The sequence below is a fragment of the Monodon monoceros genome, unplaced genomic scaffold (assembly GCF_005190385.1).
Source record: "Monodon monoceros isolate NGI ecotype Baffin Bay Population unplaced genomic scaffold, NGI_Narwhal_1 Super_Scaffold_12, whole genome shotgun sequence".
NCBI classification, from domain to species: domain Eukaryota; kingdom Metazoa; phylum Chordata; class Mammalia; order Artiodactyla; family Monodontidae; genus Monodon; species Monodon monoceros.
In genome coordinates, this window is record NW_021703768.1 from 112,893,289 (window position 1) to 112,912,398 (window position 19,110).

At 41.6% G+C, this 19,110-nt stretch overlaps 1 protein-coding gene across 9 annotated transcripts in view; it reads right to left on the bottom strand.

The window, feature by feature from the left end:
• The window catches only part of LOC114891795 (core histone macro-H2A.1), an 80,234-nt gene that overhangs the window by 20,818 nt on the left and 40,306 nt on the right, over positions 1–19,110 (bottom strand). For 5 of the 9 annotated variants that reach the window (XR_003792608.1, XR_003792609.1, XM_029216135.1 and 2 more), the window contains exon 5: positions 6,182–6,292. Coding sequence is in view for 6 of the 9 variants with exons in the window: in XM_029216135.1 (XP_029071968.1) it covers positions 6,182–6,292 (111 nt within the window). In the remaining 3 variants the exon portion in view is untranslated. The remainder of the gene's footprint in view (positions 1–6,181; positions 6,293–19,110) is intronic. The other 4 variants (XR_003792610.1, XM_029216133.1, XM_029216136.1 and 1 more) reach the window with 2 other exon arrangements.

Below are 19,110 nucleotides of genomic sequence, written 5' to 3' on the forward strand. Positions count from 1 at the left end.
TCCCAGATGCAATCAGCAGATTCTCAAAAAAGGGACCTGCTTCGACTGAAAGTTGTGGAAATGAATTCGGTCTTATGGCCGGGGGAAGGACTCTGGCTAGGCCCCGCCACAGTGTGGTACGCCTCATTTTTAGTTAGGGCTCGAAGAGAGAAGAGGTACAAGCTCTCTCCACTTGGACTTTCTGGGGTGTGGTTCCCAGCACTGCAGGGTAATTAGGGGCCAGCCACTGGCATTCCTGAAGCTGAAGGAAGCCCACTGGGGTGCCCTCACACAGTGAAGCTCTCAGAGCACAGGTCCTGGTGCCAGGACAGAGGCACAGAAGAGACAGCATCAGGGAGAGGGTGCTAATGGTGTTGGTTCAGGGGGAAGGGGTGTGGATGGGCACACAGTGGGGGGGGGGGTCGGGGTCTCAGAGTAAGGCAAGTGAAGGTTTAGGGTTCAGGACAAGGGTGAAGGGTTTGATTATGGTATCATGTAAGTACTGCATATGACTTCAAGCAAATGCTGTTTATAAAAACTCAAATTAAGCCAGTACTCCCTGCTCTCCACCAAAAATAAAAACCTACACTGTGTGAAGCAGCAGGAGATCGTTGGGGGAGGAAGGGAAAGGAGAAAAAAGGGAAAAGAACACTTCACTTGGTGTTATGAATGAATACACTTTAAAGACATCTAGGAGATTCCTTTTTTGTTTGTTTAAAAACCATACATGTTTAAATCTTTAAACTTCATAATATTTTTTTCTAATTGTATACACACTTCTGGATTTGTATTCAGAAATGTCTCACCGGAAAATCAGCTCCTGCCATGGGCTCTGATTCAACTAGCCGGGGAGACCCTGGTAGACTGTCTCTGCCTCTGCCTGGGGAGCACCCCCCCCTGCTCTTTAGGGCTTTCTGGGGGAAAGTGCGGGGTTTTGTGGCCTTGCTGAAGCGAGGGAGCGGTTGCAAACAGAATTCCCAGCTGACTCAGGGCTTACCACCTTCCCTCTGAGCAGAAGCAGCCCCGCTCTTGGAAGCACTGAATCCTGCACATCAGGGAGCCACTGCCACCAGCAATGGAGAAGCCCCAGCTAACCAAGTGCAGTTTCATTCTCACCCACATCATGCTCTGCTGGGTACCAGGCTCAGCAGAAGTCCTCAGGGTGAGGGGCTGAGCCACAAAACAGTATTGCTATTAAAAATGTACAATTATAGAGGACTATAAAGCATGTGCTTGGGGGAGGGGGGCGGTCTGTGTTTGTGTGTTTGGGAGAGGAATGGGGAGGGGAGAGGACAAATTGCTTCAGGCACTTTGGAAAGACAGATGGGCAATCATCTTGGCTTGGGCAGGCTGGCCCAGGGGGCAGAAGCCAACAGTGATCTGATCATCTGGTCATGAAACAAGAACAGAAGCTCCCCTGGACAGGAGAAGGATAAGCAGAGGCCACGTATACACATGCCTGAAAAGGATCTCACTGTGCCGAGGACACACACCAACAGGCCTGGCAGGCCCAGGATAGATGCCCAGTCCTAGGAGGTCCCAGGCCCCGCTAAGCCCACCCAGGGTCAAATTCACCTGGGCCTCTTAGCCAAAGGGGCCCACAGCTGTCTGAAGCACATGACAGAGCAGGGGTATTTGTGGGCTGGGAAATCAGATTTCTGGGCAACTGTGAAAATTCCCAGTTTAGTCTGATTTTCTGGGAGGGAAGAGGGTCATTAATGATTTCAGAATATGAACAAGGTAACTACTTCCTTGTCTTAACATTGGGAAAGATGGAAAACTAAGTTTTAAACCACAGAATGGTGAATTTAAAGTATCTGTGAAGATTGCTGGCCACTGGAGAGAGTGCCAGTTATAGAGCAGAAGGGGGGTCCCACTTGGCTGCAGGGTTGGGGGAAGGGGACTGAGCTAAGTGTCCTTCAAGATCTCTTCCACCACGGGGACCTGATGATGCTCATGTCAGTGGGCTCTGCTGGAGCCAGCCTCTGATGTCTACAGTACCCAGTCTCCCCTCGAGGGGTTATGCCCAGTTAACCCTTGTTGTCTACTCCTGATGTGAACTCGTTAGGCTACAAGCTCCTTGAAGGCAGAGTGCAGGCTGCCTCCTGCCCAAGGGCCATCCAATACCTAAGACAGTGCTCGGGTTTCTGTAGGCCCACAAACAGAGCTGGAACTGAATGTCAAACATCCAGACACAACTTTAAGATGAAGTGAACAAACCGCTTCCCCGAAAGCAGAGCTAACGGAAAGGCCAGAGCTCAGGAACCGGGCCCTTGGCCTGGCTGGGACCTGAGGTGGCTCAGAGCTAACCTGGCAATCCTGGAAGGGAGGACGGCACCCACCACTGAGAGCAGGTCGGGAGGCAGCCTGCCCATGATAAGGAAGGAGCTGGTGGCTTGGGGCTACCGGATGGACATCTGGGCTGCCTTGACATGACCTCCTTGGCTACGGGAAATAGTACAATCCTTTTTTTTTTTTTTTTACATATGTGATCAGAAATTCAATTTTAGGAAATAAACGTGATTTTTAAAGATTATCTGAGTGACCTGTTAAGTCTAGCCTGTCACTGTCCAGACTAGCCTGTTCGTATCTCTCATTCCCTCACAATGGACAAGGAAGACTCCTTTCCCTGTGCCCACCACATAAAATGCAACACTTTTCCTGTCCCCAGGGTCCACTTTAACTAAGGAGGATGGAGAGGTGAGGTCTTCCACAGAACTGTTTCCACTTCCTCATGGATCACCATGTGTTCCCTGTGGCCTGCTCCAGGGCCCATTCCTGCCCTGGCCTCTGGGGTGGAGGGACTCCTTCCTCTGTGCTACGCTGCCAGCCTGCACGCATCTCCAGCCTGAATTCTCCCAGAGGCCTCAGGCCTGGAGGTGGCATCTGGTGGGTTTCAGGCTAGAATGTGCCACACAAAGACAAGGACCCCTGTGCGCACTGCTGGAGGCCCAGAAGCATGGCTTCATCAGCGTCCTAAACTGTCTCAGAAGCCAGTCGTCAGCCATAGGGTGGAAGAGGGTGGTGGGCCTTTCCTCCTCATTCCTGCTTCAAGAGCTCCCTCTCTCCTTACTGTTCCCCAGCCCCCGGGACTAGGGTGTCTGGATCTGAGGAAGAAAACCCATGGTACCTACCCCTGACTCTAGCGGCCCACAGGGCTGTGGCTGCAATCCTGATAGTTGGGGAGACACACACGCATGCCCTCCTGACACTGCTTTCCCAACTGCTTCTAATAATACTGACTCTTCCAAGGAAGCCTACGTCGCTTACTACCACTGACACAGATTTATAGAAATACACATTGGAAGTACTTTTTTTGGACATTAAGCTTTTTAAATCTTGAGAAGAAGCCGAGAATCTCCACTGAACCACAAAGCAAACACATTTAGTCGATTCAGATTCACAGCACTGTTTCCCTTTTGAAAACAATTCAACAATGTGTGTGAATACTGGGTAAAATCAGAGAGCAATGAGGGCGGTTACTCCTGAGACGTCAGTATGTGAGATACATTATCATCAACAATTGGATCCCAGGCTCCTAAGCCCTGGGCCAGCTTCTCCTGCAAGTAGCTTAGCAACTGTGCCTTTCAGGGCTGTAGCAAGCACAGTATCACCTTTCTGACCTCAGCTTGCTTTGCATTATTCCAGCATTGGTTTCACTGTCACAGGTGGAAAGTAAGACTCATAGAACACAGAGCACCATACAGTCACCATTGTAAAGTACCCTTTCTGAAACACTTCCTGAAATCCAAGTCACAATTAATGTCTGTAATAATGACATTTTAAAATGTGCTTTGTGTAAAAATTCCTATGTGTCAGTTTGACCACTCTGGCCCCTTTTGCACTAAATGCCATGACTTTCACTCGACAGTAAAAACTACTTATAAAGGGCCAGAAAGTCCTGCTTCAAAATAACGCTCTCAACTATGAATACTTATTCCCTCTCATGCTGCAGGGCACAGGGTTCCAGAAAGTGTTGTTAGGACACTAGCTTCTAACAGGGTGCCCAGGCTGACTTGAGACGATGCTTTATTCTGTGACACCACTTTTGGGGAGACACAGTTTACCCTGCTAAAGGGCACCTGCAGGGCTGGATTTGGGGGTAGCTCATCCTGGATGTGTGTGTCCTGGGTCATTAAGCTGGAAGCAAAGGGCCGCCTTGTGGTAGTTTGGGGTTCTGTTCTCACCACTCACACCGGACTGTGTGATACGGGAAAGAAGGCAGGTGTACTTTCTGGCTCTGCACTCAGCCCCTTCTCTCACAGCTGACCATGTTACACCGGGCTCCAGTTCAACCAGTCCCTTCAGGCTCTCCCTCCAAAAGTCAAGGTATCAAAAAGCCACATTAGTTTTGCTGTCAAGCCTCCATCTTCCATTTTCCTCTATTTCCTAAATAATATTAGATAACATGCCTGTAAATGACTATAGAGTATCAGTGCTTCCCTATAGCTTTTTGGACTCTCCCTCCCCGACCGTGAGTGGAGTATAGTCAGTATTAGCTGGATTTGCACTTTCTGGTACTCTCCTGCCTGTGGTGCCTGGTCCTGAGGCCTGAGACCAGGCTGTACCCAAAATGGAGGAGATGGCACTGCTTGGTTGCAGAGGAGCTAGCAATGTGTCTGCAGGCTTTGTTGCCTCCCTTCCCTTCCAGGGCTCGTATGCAGCAGACAAGGAAGGCCCTGATCCCAAGGCCAAGAAGGGCAAGAAGGGCATCTCCATTTGTACATGGACATTTGTATGGCTATTCCGGAAATCCAGCAAGGGGGTGTGAGGAGTTCTGACTTGATGCTGGCTTTGGGGTAACCAGCAGGAGAGAGCAAGAAGAACACAGGGAAGGGAGAGGCCAGGGTCAGGGCACGCGAGAGTGGGGTACGGGAAGGAGTGAGGGAGAGGGTGGACCCAGGCACTGAACTGTTCTACCTGCTTAACAGGTTTCCAAGTCCTGGCTCTAATCGTCAGCATTAAGGATCTGAAGCACACTGGAGCTAGTCCTAAATCGCAGAGCTTTTTTGCACTTTAGTTCAAACCAAAGCAATTTGGATGACAGGTCACATTAACTTTCCATATATTACCCAAAGGACAGGTTAAAGGGTGTGAAAGTAAACCCAGGTGGTTGCCTTCACTGCTGAGCTGAAATTTTATAAATAAAAAATATTTTAAACAAAAACTTTCAAAGCCCCAGACCTTAAGATGACAGTGCTGCTTATTTTTTCCTTTGAAAAATGCATACAAAATACAGATAATGGTTATAAAATGTACACTGTAATGGTTATTTGCTGGAACACAGAGTCCTCCACAGGAATTGCATCATGGGAGCCTGAGTGCAATTAGCGACAGGAAGAGGGAGGGGGAGAAGGAGCACTTGCAATGACGTGAGCAGGACTGTGTCACTGAGATGCCAAAGAAAACTGACAGTGAGGTTTTAAAAATGATGCAGCTTCAGAACCAAGTTGTTCACCACATGCAAACTAAATGCGATTTACATGGAAGCTCAAATCCATGCTTTTAATTTTTTTTTAATGTAGGATAAAAAAAATTCAGAAAAGTAATTCCCACTCTCTCTCCACCCCCTTTTTTGGCGTTAACAGAGAAATATGAACTCTCATTCTCAGGTCTTAAAAGCCTTTGCATCATTTTTATTTTCAACAAAAGTGAATCATTTGTTACAAAACCATGGCGTCCTGGCAAATTTGCATCACTGGGGCGGCTGAAAACATATTGCCCACGGTTAAAACGAACAAACGATTGGCTTGAGGAGTCCTCAGGTGGCACAGTGTGTCTAGCAACAATCCCGCCCCCTGGATCAAGGTTCCACCTTCCGTGCCCACCGGAACACCTGGACTGCCTGCTAGATCTTTCCCTTTCTAGGACCCAGTTTTGACTTCCAGCTGCTTTTCTGGGCAGGACTACAGGATGACCAGGTCATCCCATATACACAGCTCCTTCCACAGACTAAGCCCAGGGTGTCCCGACCCCCACAGGAGCTGCTGTCCCTCTTCCTTACCACCATCTCCTCTCCCCACCTGCCAGTCTCCCCTCAGCACCCTGTCCAGCCCTCCGAGTCCTCTCCTAAAGCCGCCCCAGGCCCCACTCTCTCCTCCAGCCCATGAGGCCAGGAGTGGTCCTCAGTCAGCCTTCCTGCTGGTGGAGGCACCCACCTGTCCCAGGGCCTGCGAGCAGACCGGGGCCCGCGTTTGCCTACCTTCTGGCCGAGGAAGAGGCTCTTGGTGGAGAGCACAGTGAAGCCATCGGCGGGTGTGCCCTCGGTCGTGCTGTCAGCGCTGGCTGCCTTGCTGACTTCTCCCTGCTTCTTCTTGCACAAACAGAAGAGTCAGTATGAGGCCTGCACAGATGGAGACCACGTGAATCTGGGCTTTTCTAACAGGCAGGTGACTGCCCATAATACTCAAGAGAAAACAGGAAACTAAACCACTACTAGTTCTCAGCATTTTTCAAAGTGGGGGCTGCAGGCTTATTTTGAAGTCCAAGAGTAAAGAGTGCTAAACTGTATTTTCATCACCTTTATAATCTTAAAAAAAGAGCTACCTAAAGGCAAAACTTCACAGTGATAATTTAGAACAGAACCACTTGCATAACTTTAGACCAAGTAAATGTCTCTTAATTCAGGGTCTTCACTTTCTAGATGCCTGTACAGTATTCACGTCTGTGGGCAAAAACCAAACTGCTCTGGATCCTTAGTTCTCAAAGAGCCAAAACTCAGACCAAGGATCATCACCCTCCAACCCTCCGAGCCCAGGAGGCAAGACTCTCCCACCCTCTTTCATTAAGACCTGCCCTGGAGAAGGATCCATATGGGGGCTGTTGGTAAGCCTATCTGTCCCCTTGAGATGCCCCACCCCCCTGCAGTGAGCATGGATCTTGGCAGGCTCTTGGGCCTCTTTCCAGCATCGTTCAGACTGAAGTATATGTCCTCTGGGGTTTCCAAGAGCCTTGCAAAGGTATGTTGTATAGAGAGGTATGATTACTTTCCAGATCCTCTGCTGCCTAATGTACTTCTTCCTGAAGTGGACCTGCCCTAAGAGTGATCTATGCTTGCAATCAAGGTTTCATGCTGGGTCTCCCTTCACAACCATTTCTCCCAGTTCCCAAGAGTGAATATTAGCACCACCCTTCAAGTAGGGATACATGTCTTTCTCAGTCTTTTATTTTTGTCAAGGATGAGGCTTGTATTAGAAATGGATATTTTGGCTCATTTGGGGATTTTTTGCATTCAGATATATTGTTGAGTGAGAAAAGTGGGCACAATAGCAATTTTTGTTTAGGTACTTTTTCCTTCCCCAATTATTATCAAAAAGGACATTACTCCTGAGGATGGTCCAGTGGGAGCAAATCAACAAAGTACGGGGTGAGAAATATTATAAAATATATAAAATATGATATAAGTGGCCATGGCTTCCTGAAGGAAGGATCTGGACAGAAAACTCAGGGCAAGGCCCGTGCCCTATCTATTTTCCCTTTTAATACTCAAATTCATTAACGTATTAATACTTTTACTTACACTGAAAAATAAGGTCTAATTTTACTAAGTGCTTTAACGATAAGGACTGCTTTGGCATTTAGGTTATGTGGCTAATCTGGAACATTTTCCATTAATTAAATGAGCTAAATTTGATGCTCCAAGATTTTGATATAAATGCTAAGACAGAAAGCATTTTAACAAGAAACATGGTATTAGCAAAGATATAGTAAAATTATCACTATCTTGGTTTTCCTAACACTTCAAGTGTATCAGATTTGACAGGTATAATCAACAATTACATGGTAAGTCTTAGTAAAGCCTTTTTGATATACTTTCCAGGAAATAAGAAAAGCAAAGACGGGATGACAAATCCTTTCACAAGTCAGATGTTTCTAATTCTGTGCTTTCAACAAAACTGAAGAAATACCAAATTGAGTTAACAGCTGATAGACCATTAAAGAACAGATTGATGGAATTCAGTTAACAGTAACGTACCAATGCGGGTTTCTTAGTTGTGATGAATGTACCAGGGTTATGGAAGATGTTAACAACAGGGAAACTGGGTGAGGGATATTCAGGAACTCTCTATACAGGCCTTGTAACTTCTGTAAATCTAAAACCATTCTAAAATAAAACATTTATTAAAACAAATTGATGACAGATTACTATGTGATTGTTGGCATGTAACTCAGAAAGAGTTCAGAGGATTGAGTGATGTTGCTATAACAAAATCCTTTCCAGTCCCATTTAATTACTTTTGTGAACAAGATTTCCCAGGCACTTATACCTATAAATAAAATATAGGACGATGACTCATTTTTACAATGAGCAACATTCATCTTAGGGTACTTGAGTTAACTGAAAAAACTATCTCCATGCATTCCACGACATGATACAGTTCCAAAAAAATTTTACTTCCTCCTTAATAGTTAAAATTAAAATGTGTCAAGTATTTCAGTTTGATCAACTGTGTATTATTAATAAATGTGATAACTATCCAATCCTGTGGAAACCATAATATTTAGTGCTTTTATCACAAGAAAATTTTTCAAAATGAATTTAAATTTACGTACATTATTTTTGTTGCGCAAATCACTAACATACTACAAGCAAAAAAAAAGTGTTACATTAGGATAAAAATTTGTGGGGCAAGTGAAAGGAAAATAAGGGCTCAAAGGAGTAAAATTATATAAATTTTCCAACTGTTAAAAAAGAGCCTGTTTGTGTATTTTGTGGTATATCAAATCATCACAGTAAGTAGATTTCTTTGGATACATTTAAATGATGGGAGTTTTCTTTTTAAATTTCAATATGTATTCTATATCAAAATTATACCCTTTGTAGTAGATATTTAAATTTATTATGAGAAGTTCAGCTGTCAAATTTTAGATGTATGAGCTATGAAGATTTTCAAAACTGCTTTAGGAAGTATGCAAGCAAAAAAGTTTTAAAGCCACTACTCTACCCAGTGAACACCATTCATACACGAGGTGCTCAGTAAATGCTTGGGAATGAAATGCAGTTGCTAAGTAGATAAATATTTAGTGCTTCTGCCCAAGGATACTTGGATTTGAAGAGGTCAGAAAGCCCTAAATGATAGAATTTCAAGCATCTGGGAATTGGAGTTGGTTTTACTGGGAGGAGGGGATCTGAAAGGCTCCCTGGGCCCCTGATACAAGTCAGCAGCTGCCTATGCAGCCAGGTTATAAAGCCTAACCTGTGATAATTAATACTGATAATTTTCAGCAATGATTCATTTGCATATGGTTACCTGCATTAAAGCTGTTGCCCCACATTGTAAATTGGTTCAGCCACTATGGAAAAACAGTATAGAGGTTCCTCAAAAAATAAAAAATAGAACTATCATGTGCTCCAGCAATTCCACTTCCGGAAATATATCCAAAGGAAATGAAAACACTATATTGAAGAGATATCTGCACCCCCATGTTCATAGCAGCATTATTTACAATAGCCCAGACATGGAAACAACCTAAGTGCCCATCAACAAATGAATAAAGAAAATGTGATACACACACAAACACACACACACACACACACACACACACACACACACACAATGGAATATTATTTAGCCATAAAAAGGAAGATAATCCTGCCAGGAAGCTGAGAGTTCCAAATAAGATGAACGCAAACAAAACCATGCCAAGACACATTATAATTAAAGTGGCAAAAGCTAAAGACAAGGAGAGAATCTTTAAAACAGCAAGAGAAAACCTGCGACACACACACAAAAAACCCATAAGACTATCAGCAGATTTTTCAGCAAAAATTTTGCAGGCCAGAAGGGAGTGGCATGATTTTTCTAAATGCTAAGAGTAAAAAAAACTTCCCACCAAGAATACTCTACCGGGCAAAACTGTCCTTCAGAAGTGAAGAATATAGAAAGAGTTCTCCAGACAAGCAAAAGCTAAAGGAGTTCATCACCGCTAAACTGTCCTTAAAAGAAATAATAAAGGGACTTCTTTTAAGCTCAAAAGAAAGGGCACTAATTAGTAACAGGAAAACATATGAAAAGTACAGGTACCTTTGTCACTGATAAAGGTAAATATAAAGGTGGTAGATTAATCACTTATAAAGGTAGTATAAAGGTTAAAAGACAAAAGTACTAAAAATAACTGTAACTACAATAATTAATTAAGGACTATACACAAGATAAAGAGGTGTAAAATGTGATGTCAAAAACATAAAACATGGAGAGAAGAGTGAAAATATAGAGCTTTCGAATGGGATCAAATGTGTTATCAATTTTAAATAGACTGTTATAAGTTGTTATATATAAGCCTCATGATAAACACAAAGCAAAAGCCTATAGTATATACACAAAAGAGAAAGGACTGTAAGTGTACCACTAAAGAAAATCATCAAGTCACAAAGGAAGAGAGCAAGAAAAGAAGAAAGGAACAGAGGAACTATTGGATTGGCCAAAAAGTGCCTTCGGTTTTTAAGTAAAAATAAAAGACACATTTTTCATTTTCACCAAGAACTTTATTGAACAATGTATTCAACCTTTTGTTCCACTACCCTCTGCCATTGTTCAGGCAGCTTCATAATTCCATCTTACCAAAACTTTTTATCTTTTTGAGCAAAGAACTGTTCCAGGTGCCTTTTACAGTCTTCCAGGGAACTGAAATTTTTTCCATTAAGAGATTTTTGTAAAGACTGAAATAAATGGAAATCTGAAGGTGCAATGTCTGGTGAATATGGCGGATGAATCAGAAGTTCCCAGCCAAGCTGTAACAGTTCTTGCCCAGTCATCAAAGAAACATGCGGTCTTGCGTTATCCTGATGGAAGATTATGAGTTTTCTGATGACTAATTCTGGATGCTTTTCATGGAGTGATACTTTCAGTTGGTCTAACTGGGAGCAGTACTTGCTGGAATTAATCGTCTGGTTTTCCAGAAGGAGCTCATAGTAGAGGACTCCCTTCCAATCCCACCATATACACAACACCACCTTCTCTGGATGAAGACTGACCTTTGGTGGGTTGGTGGTGGTTCATTTCGCTTGCCCCATGATCTCTTCTGTTCCACATTATTATACAGTATCCACTTTTCATCAACCATCACAATTTGTTTTCAAAACGGAACGTTTTCATTACGTTTAAGTAGAGAATCACATGGGGAAATATGGTCAAGAAGGTTTCTTTTTGCCTACCTTATGTGGAACCCAAACATCAAAGTGATTCACATAACCAAGCTAGTGCAAATGATTTTCAACGCTTGATTTGGATATTTTGAGTATGCAGTATCTCCAGTTGGTATAATGTTGATTTTTCCCAATTAATGTCTCGATTTGATTGCTATCAACTTCAACAGGTCTACCCGACCGTGGAGCCTCGTCCAGGGAGAAATCTCCAGCACGAAAACTTCGCAAACCACTTTTGACACATTTGATCAGTCACAGCACCTTCTCCATACACTGCACAAATCTTTGTTCTGTGTTTCAGTTGCGTTTTTACCTTTCTTGAAATAATAAAGCATAATATGCCTAAAATGTTGTTTTTTCTGCCATCTTCAGTATTAAAAAGGCTACACAAAAATTCACCAATTTTGAGGTCTTTTATAAAATGCATGCTGGGGCTTCCCTGGTGGCGCAGTGGTTGAGAGTCCGCCTGCCGATGCAGGGGACACGGGTTCGTGCCCCGGTCTGGGAAGATCCCACATGCCACGGAGCAGCTGGGCCTGTGAGCCATGGCCGCTAAGCCTGTGCGTCCAGAGCCTGTGCTCCGCACGGGAGAGGCCACAGCAGTGAGAGGCCCGCGTACCGCAAAAAAAAGAAATGCATGCTGATATGACAGCTGTCACAATACAATCTAACAAAATTTTTTTCAAATGAAGTTAAAGACAACTAAGTGCTACTAGAGCCATCTTATGGAAAAAACCAAGTGAACCTTTTGGCCAACCCAATACAAAACAGCCAAAAAACAATTAACAAAATGGGAATAAGTGCATACCTATCAATAGTTACTTTAAATGTAAACACACTAAATTCTCCAATCAAAAGACACTGAGTGGATAAGTACACAACACCCATCTATATGCTGCCTACATGAGACACGCTTCAGATGTAGGGATATACACAGACTGAAAGTAAAGGGATGGAAGAACATTTTCCATGCCAATAAAAACCAAAAGAAAGCTGAGGTAGCTATACTTATATCAGACAAAACAGACTTTAAAACAATGACTGCAATGACAATGAATGTCATTACATAATCATAAAGGAGTCAATCCAACAAGAGGATATAATATTTGTAAATATTTATGCACCCAACACAGGAGCAAATAAATATATAAAGCAAATATTAACAGACCTAAAAGAGAAAAAGACAGCAACACAATAATAACAGGGGACATTAATACCCCACTTTCATCCATGGACAGATCTTCCTTACAGAAAATCAATAAGAAAACACTGGCCTTAAATGACATGTTAAACCAGATGGATTTAAAAAATATACACAGCATATTCCACCCAAATCAACAGGATACACATTCCTCTCAAGTACACATATAACATTTTCCAGGACAGACCACATGATAGGCCACAAAACAAGCACTAATAAATGTAAGAAATCATGTCAAGTATCTTTTCTGACCACAGTGGTATGAAACTAGAAATCAATTACAAGAAAGAAACTAGAAAAATCACAAATATATGAAGATTAAACAACATGTTACTGAACAACCAATAGGAAAGATTACTTATCTTTAGTTTATCTGTTAGTTTCATTTACCTTTTCTGTTGTTCTTTTAATCTCTATTTCATTCATTTCTTCTCTGGCCTTTGTTATTTCCTTCCTTCTGCCAACTTTGGGCTTCATTTGTTCTTTTTCTAGTTCCTTCAGGTTATGTTTTTTTATTTGAGATTTAAAAAAATTTTTGATGTAGGCATTTATTGTTATAAATTTGCCTCTTAGAACTGCTTTTGGTTCATGTCATAAGTTTTGGTAAGTTATATTTCCATTTTCACTTGTCTGAAAGTTTTTAAAATTTCTTTTTCCTCTTTTCCTCTAGCCACAGCAATTAGGCAAGAAAAAGAAAAGGAATCCAAATCAGAAAGAAAGAAGTAAAACTGTCACTATTTGAACATGACATATTATACACAGAAAACTCTAAAAACTCCACCAAAAAAATTGTTAGAAAAAATGAATTCAGTAAAGTTGTAGGACACAAAATCATTACACAGATTTCTGTGGTGTTTCCATACACTAATAATGAGCTATCATAAAGAGAAATTAAGAAAACAATTTACAACCACATTAAAAGGAATAAAATACCAAGGATTATATTTAACCAAGGAGGTGGAAGTCCTGCATGGTGAAAACCGTAAGGCACTGATGAAAGAAATTAAACACACAAATAAATGGAAAGATATTCTATGCTCAAGGACTGGAAGAATTAATACTGTTAAAATGTCCATACTACCCAAAGCAATCTACAGATCCAATGCAATCCCTAATCAAATTCCAATGGCGAGAGATCCCCGGCCAAGACAGCAGAAGAGAAGGACCTGAGCGCACCTCCTCTCACGAAAACACCAAAGTACCTGCTGAACAACCATCAACAAAAAAAACTAGAGCCTACCGAAAAAGATATTTTCAAAGACAAAGAAGAAGCCACCACGAGATGGTAGGAGGGGTGCTTTCATGACATCATCGAATCCCATACCCAGTGGGTGGCTTACCCACAAACTGGAAAATAATTATGTCACAGATGTTCTCCCACAGGAGTGAGAGTTCTAAGCCCCACGTCAGGCTCCCAAGTCTGGTGGTCTGGCATCAGGAGGAGGAACCATCAGAGCATTTGGTTTTGAAGGCCAATGGAGCTTAAGTGCAGGGGCTCTACATAACTGGGAGAAACAGAGACTCTGCTCTTAGAGGATGCACACAAGGTTTCACATACACTGGAACCCAGCACAGCAGTAACTCCACATGAGCCTCAGCTGGACCTACCTACGAGTCTTGGAGAGTCTCCTAAGGAGGCGAGGGTCGGCTGTGACTCAGTGGAGGGGCAAGGACACTGGTGCCAGAGGTCCCAGAGAATACTGATTGGCGTGAGCTCTCCCAGAGGTCACCATTTTGGCATCAAGACCTGGCCCTACCCAACAGCCTACAGGCTCTAGTGCTAGTACACCTCAGGCCAAACAACCAGCAGGATAGGAACACAGCCCCACCATCAGCAGACAGGCTGCCTAAAGCTGTGCTGAGCTCACAGCCACCTCTAAACACACCCATTGACACAGTCCTGCCCAGCAGAGAAACTCAACCCAGCTCCACCCACCAGAGGGCAGGCACCAGTCCCTCACACCAGGAAGCCTGCACAAGTCCAGGACCAACCTCACCCACCAGAGGGCAGACACCAGAAACAAGAGGAGCTACGGTCCTGCAGCCAGCAGAAGGGGAACACGAGAACAGAAAGTTAGACAAAATGAGATGGCAGAAAAATATGTTCCAGACAAAGGAACAAGATAAAAACCCACAAAAACTAAGTGAAGTGGAGATAGGCAACCTACCTGAAAAGAATTTAGAAGAATGATATTAAAGATAAGCCAAGGTCTCATAAAAAGAACAGAGGCACAGATCGAGAAGATACGAGAGACATTTAACAAAGAGCTAGAAAATATAAAGAATAAAGAAAGATGAACAATTCAATAACTGGAATGAAAAATACACTAGTAAGTATCAGTAGCAGAGTAATTGAAGCAGAAGAAGAAATAAGGAGCTGGAAGACAGAATGGTGGAAAACACTGCCGCAGAACAAAGAAAAAATAATGTAAAGAAATGAGAACAGTTTAAGAGACCTCTGGGACAACATTAAATGCACCAACATTTGCATTAGAGGGGTCCCAGAAGGAGAAGAGAGAAAAACGGCCTGAGAAAATATCTGAAGAGATTATAGCCAAAAACTTCCCTAACATGAGAAAGGAAACACTCACTCAAGTCCAGGAAGTGCAGAGACTCCCATACAGGATAAACCCAAGAAGGAACATGCTGAGACACATATTAGTCAAAGTGACAAAAATTAAAGACAAAGAAAAAATATTAAAAGCAACAAGGGAAAAGCAACAAATAACATACAAGGGAATCCCCATAAGGTTATCAGCTGATTTTTCAGCAGAAACTTTGCAGGTCAGAAGGAAGTGGCACAATATATTTAAAGTGATGAAAAGGAAAAGTATATAACCAAGAATACTGTGCCCACCAAGGCTCTTGTTCAGACTCGACGGAGAAATCAAAAGCTTTACAGATAAGCAAGACCTAACAGAATTCAGCAGCACCAAACCAGCTTTACAACGAATGCTAAAGGAACTTCTCTAGGCAGAAGATAAAAGCCCAAACTAGAATCAAGAAAAGTACGAATGGGAAAGCTCACCAGTAAAGGCAAACACACAGTAAAGGTAGGAAATCATCCACACACAAGAAGAGAGTACAAATGCAGGATACAGGAAATGCATTTGAAACTGAGAGACCAGCAACTTAAAACAATCTTCTACATATACAGTCTGTTATATCAAAATCTCATGGGAACCACAAACCAAGAATCTACAGTAGATACATACACACACAAGGGAAAGCAATCCAAACACAACACTAAAGATAGTCACCAAATTACACAAGAAGAGAACAAAAGAGGAAAGGAAGAAAAAAACCTACAAAAACAATCCCAAGACAATTAACAAAATGGCAATAAGAACATACATATTGATAATTGCCTTAAATGTAAATGGATTAAATACTCCAAACAAAAGACACAGACTGCCTTAATGGATACAAAAACAAGACCTGTATATATGCTGGCTACAACGGACCCACTTCAGATCTAGGGACACAGACTGAAAGTGAGGGGATGGAAAAAGGTATCCCATGCAAATGGAATCAAAAGAAAGCTGGAGTAGCAATATTCATATCAGACAAATTAGACTTTAATTTTTTTTTTTTTGGCTACGCTGCATAGCATGTGGGATCTCAGTTTCCCGACCAGGGATCGAACCCTGTGCCACCCTGCATCAGAAGTGTGGAGTCTTAACCACTGGACAACCAGGGAAGTCCCCAAAATAGATTTTACAAGAATGTTACAAAGAGACAAAGAAGGCTATTACATAATAATCAAGGGATCAATTCAAAAAGATATAACAATTGTAAATATATATGCACCAAATATAGGAGCACCTCAATATATAAGGCAAACACTAACAGCCATAAAAGGAGAAATCGACAGTAACACAATAATATGGGGGGATTTTAACACCTGACTTACATCTTTGAACAGATCATCCAGACAGAAAATCAATAAGGAAACACAGGCCTCAAATGACACATTAAACCAGACGGACTTAACTGATATATATAGAGCATTCCATCCAAAAGCACCAGAATTCACTTTCTTCTCAAGTGCACATGGAACATTCTCCAGGACAGATCACATCTTGGGCCACAAATCAAGCCTTGGTAAATTTAAGAAAACTGAAATCATATCAAGCCTCTTTTCTGACCACAATGCTATGAGATTAGAAATCAACTACAAGGGAATAAAAACAAAAGACACAAATACGTGGAGGCTAAACAATATGCTACTAAACAACCAATGGATCACTGAAGATATCAAAGAGGAAACCAAAAAATAGCTAGAAACAAATGAAAATGAAAGCATGAAAATCCAAAACCTATGGGATGCAGGAAAAGCAGTTCTAAGAGGTAAGTTCATAGCAATACAATCTTACCTCAGGAAACAAGAAAAATCTCAAACAAACTAACCTTATGCCTAAAGCAACTAGAAAGAGAACAAAACCCAACATTAGTATAAGGAAAGAAATCACAAAGATAAGAGCAGAAAAAAATTAAATAGAGACAAAGAAAACAATAGAAAAGATCAATGAAACTAAAAGCTGGTTCTTTGAAAAGATAAACAAAATTGATAAACCTTTAGCCAGACTCATCAAGAAAAAAAGGGAGAGGGCTCAAATCAATAAAATTAGAAATGAAAAAAGAGAAGTTACTATTAACACCACAGAAATACAAAGAATCATAAGTGACTACCTACAACAACTATATGCCAAAAAAATGGACAACCTGGAAGAAATGGACAAATTCTTAGAAAGGTACAATCTTCCAAAACTGAACCAGGAAGAAATAGAAAATATGAACAGACCAATCAAAACCACTGAAATTGAAACTGTGATTTTAAAACTCCCAACAGGGAATTCCCTGGTGGTCCAGTGGTTAGGATCAGTGCTTTCACTGCGAGGGCCCAGGTTCAATCCCTGGTTGAGGAACTAAGATCCCGCAAGCTGCAGTGCAGCCAAAAACAAAAATACAAAACAAAAAAACCCAAAAGAACTCCCAACAAAAAAAGTCCAGGACCAGATGGCTTCACGGGCGAATTCTATCAAACATTCAGAGAAGAGCTAACACCTATCCTTCCCAAACTCTTCCAAAAAATTACAGAGGAAGGAACACTCCCAAACTCATTCTATGAGGCCACCGTCACCCTGATATTAAAAGCAGACAAAGATACCACAAAAAAAGAAAATTACAGGCCAATATCACTGATGAATACAGACAAAAATCCTCAACAAATACCAGCAAACCAAATCCAACAGTACATTAAAAGGACTTTACACCACGATCAAGTGGGATTTATCCCAGAGATGAGAGGATTTTTCAATATCTGTATATCAATCAGTGTGATACACCACATTAACAAATTGAAGAATAAAAACCATATGATCATCTCAATAGATGCAGAGAAAACTTTTCACAAAATTCAACACCTTTTTATGATAAAAACTCTCCAGAAAGTGAGCACAGAGGAAACATACCTCAACATAATAAAGGCCATATGTCAATATGTCAAACCCACAGCTAACATCAGAGTCAATGGTGAAAAGCTGAAAACATTTTTTCTAAATCAGAAACAAGACAAGGATGTCCACTCTCGCCACTTTTCTTCAACATAGTTTTGGAAGTCCTAGCCATGGCAATCAGAGAAGAAAAAGAAATAAAAGGAATCCAAATTGGAAAAGAAGAAGTAAAACTGTCACTGTTTACAGATGACATGATACTATACATAGAGAATCCTAAAGATGCTACCAGAAAACCACTAGAGTTCATCAATGAATTCCATCAAGTTGCAGGATACAAAATTAATACACAGAAATCTGTTGCATTCCTATACACTAACAAAAGATAATAAAGAGAAAATAAAGAAACAATCCCACTTACCATCACATCAAAAAGAATAAAATACCTAGGAATAAACCGATTCAAGGAGGCAAAAGACCTGTACTCTGAAAACTATAAGACGCTGATGAAAAAAATCGAAGACGGCACAAACAGATGGAAAGATATAACATGTTCTTGGATTGGAAGAATCAAAATGACTGTACTACCCAAGGCAATCTACAAATTAAGTGCAATCCCTATCAAATTACCAATGGCATTTCTTTTGCAGATCTAGAACAAAAAAATCTTAAAATTTGTATGGAAACACCGAAGACCCCAAATAGCCAAAGCGATCTTGAGAAAGGAAAACGGAGCTGGAGGAATCAGGCTCCCTTACTTCAGACCATACTACAAAGCTACAGTCATCAAAACAGTATGGTACTGGCACAAAAACAAAAAGAGAGCTCAATGGAACAGGACAGAAAGCCCAGAAATAAACCCACGCACCTATGGTCAAGTAATCTACAACAAAGGAGGCAAGAATATACAATGGAGAAAAGACAATCTCTTCAATAACTGGTGCTGGGAAAACTGGACAGCTACAGGTAAGAGAATGAATTAGAACATTCTCTAACAACATACACAAAAATAAACTCAAAATGGATCAAAGACCTAAATGTAAAGACGACAGTATAAAACTCTTAGAGGAAAACATAGGCAGAACACTCTTTGACATAAATCACAGCAATATCTTTTTTGATCCACCTCCTAGAGTAATGAAAACAAAAACAAACAAATGGGACCTAATTAAACTTAAAAGCTTCTGCACAGCAAAGGAAACCATAAACAAAACAAAAAGACAACACACAGGATGGGAGAAAATATTCGCAAACAATGCAACAGACAAGGGATTAATCTCCAAAATACAAAACAGCTCATGCAGCCCAACAGCAAAAAAAATACACGC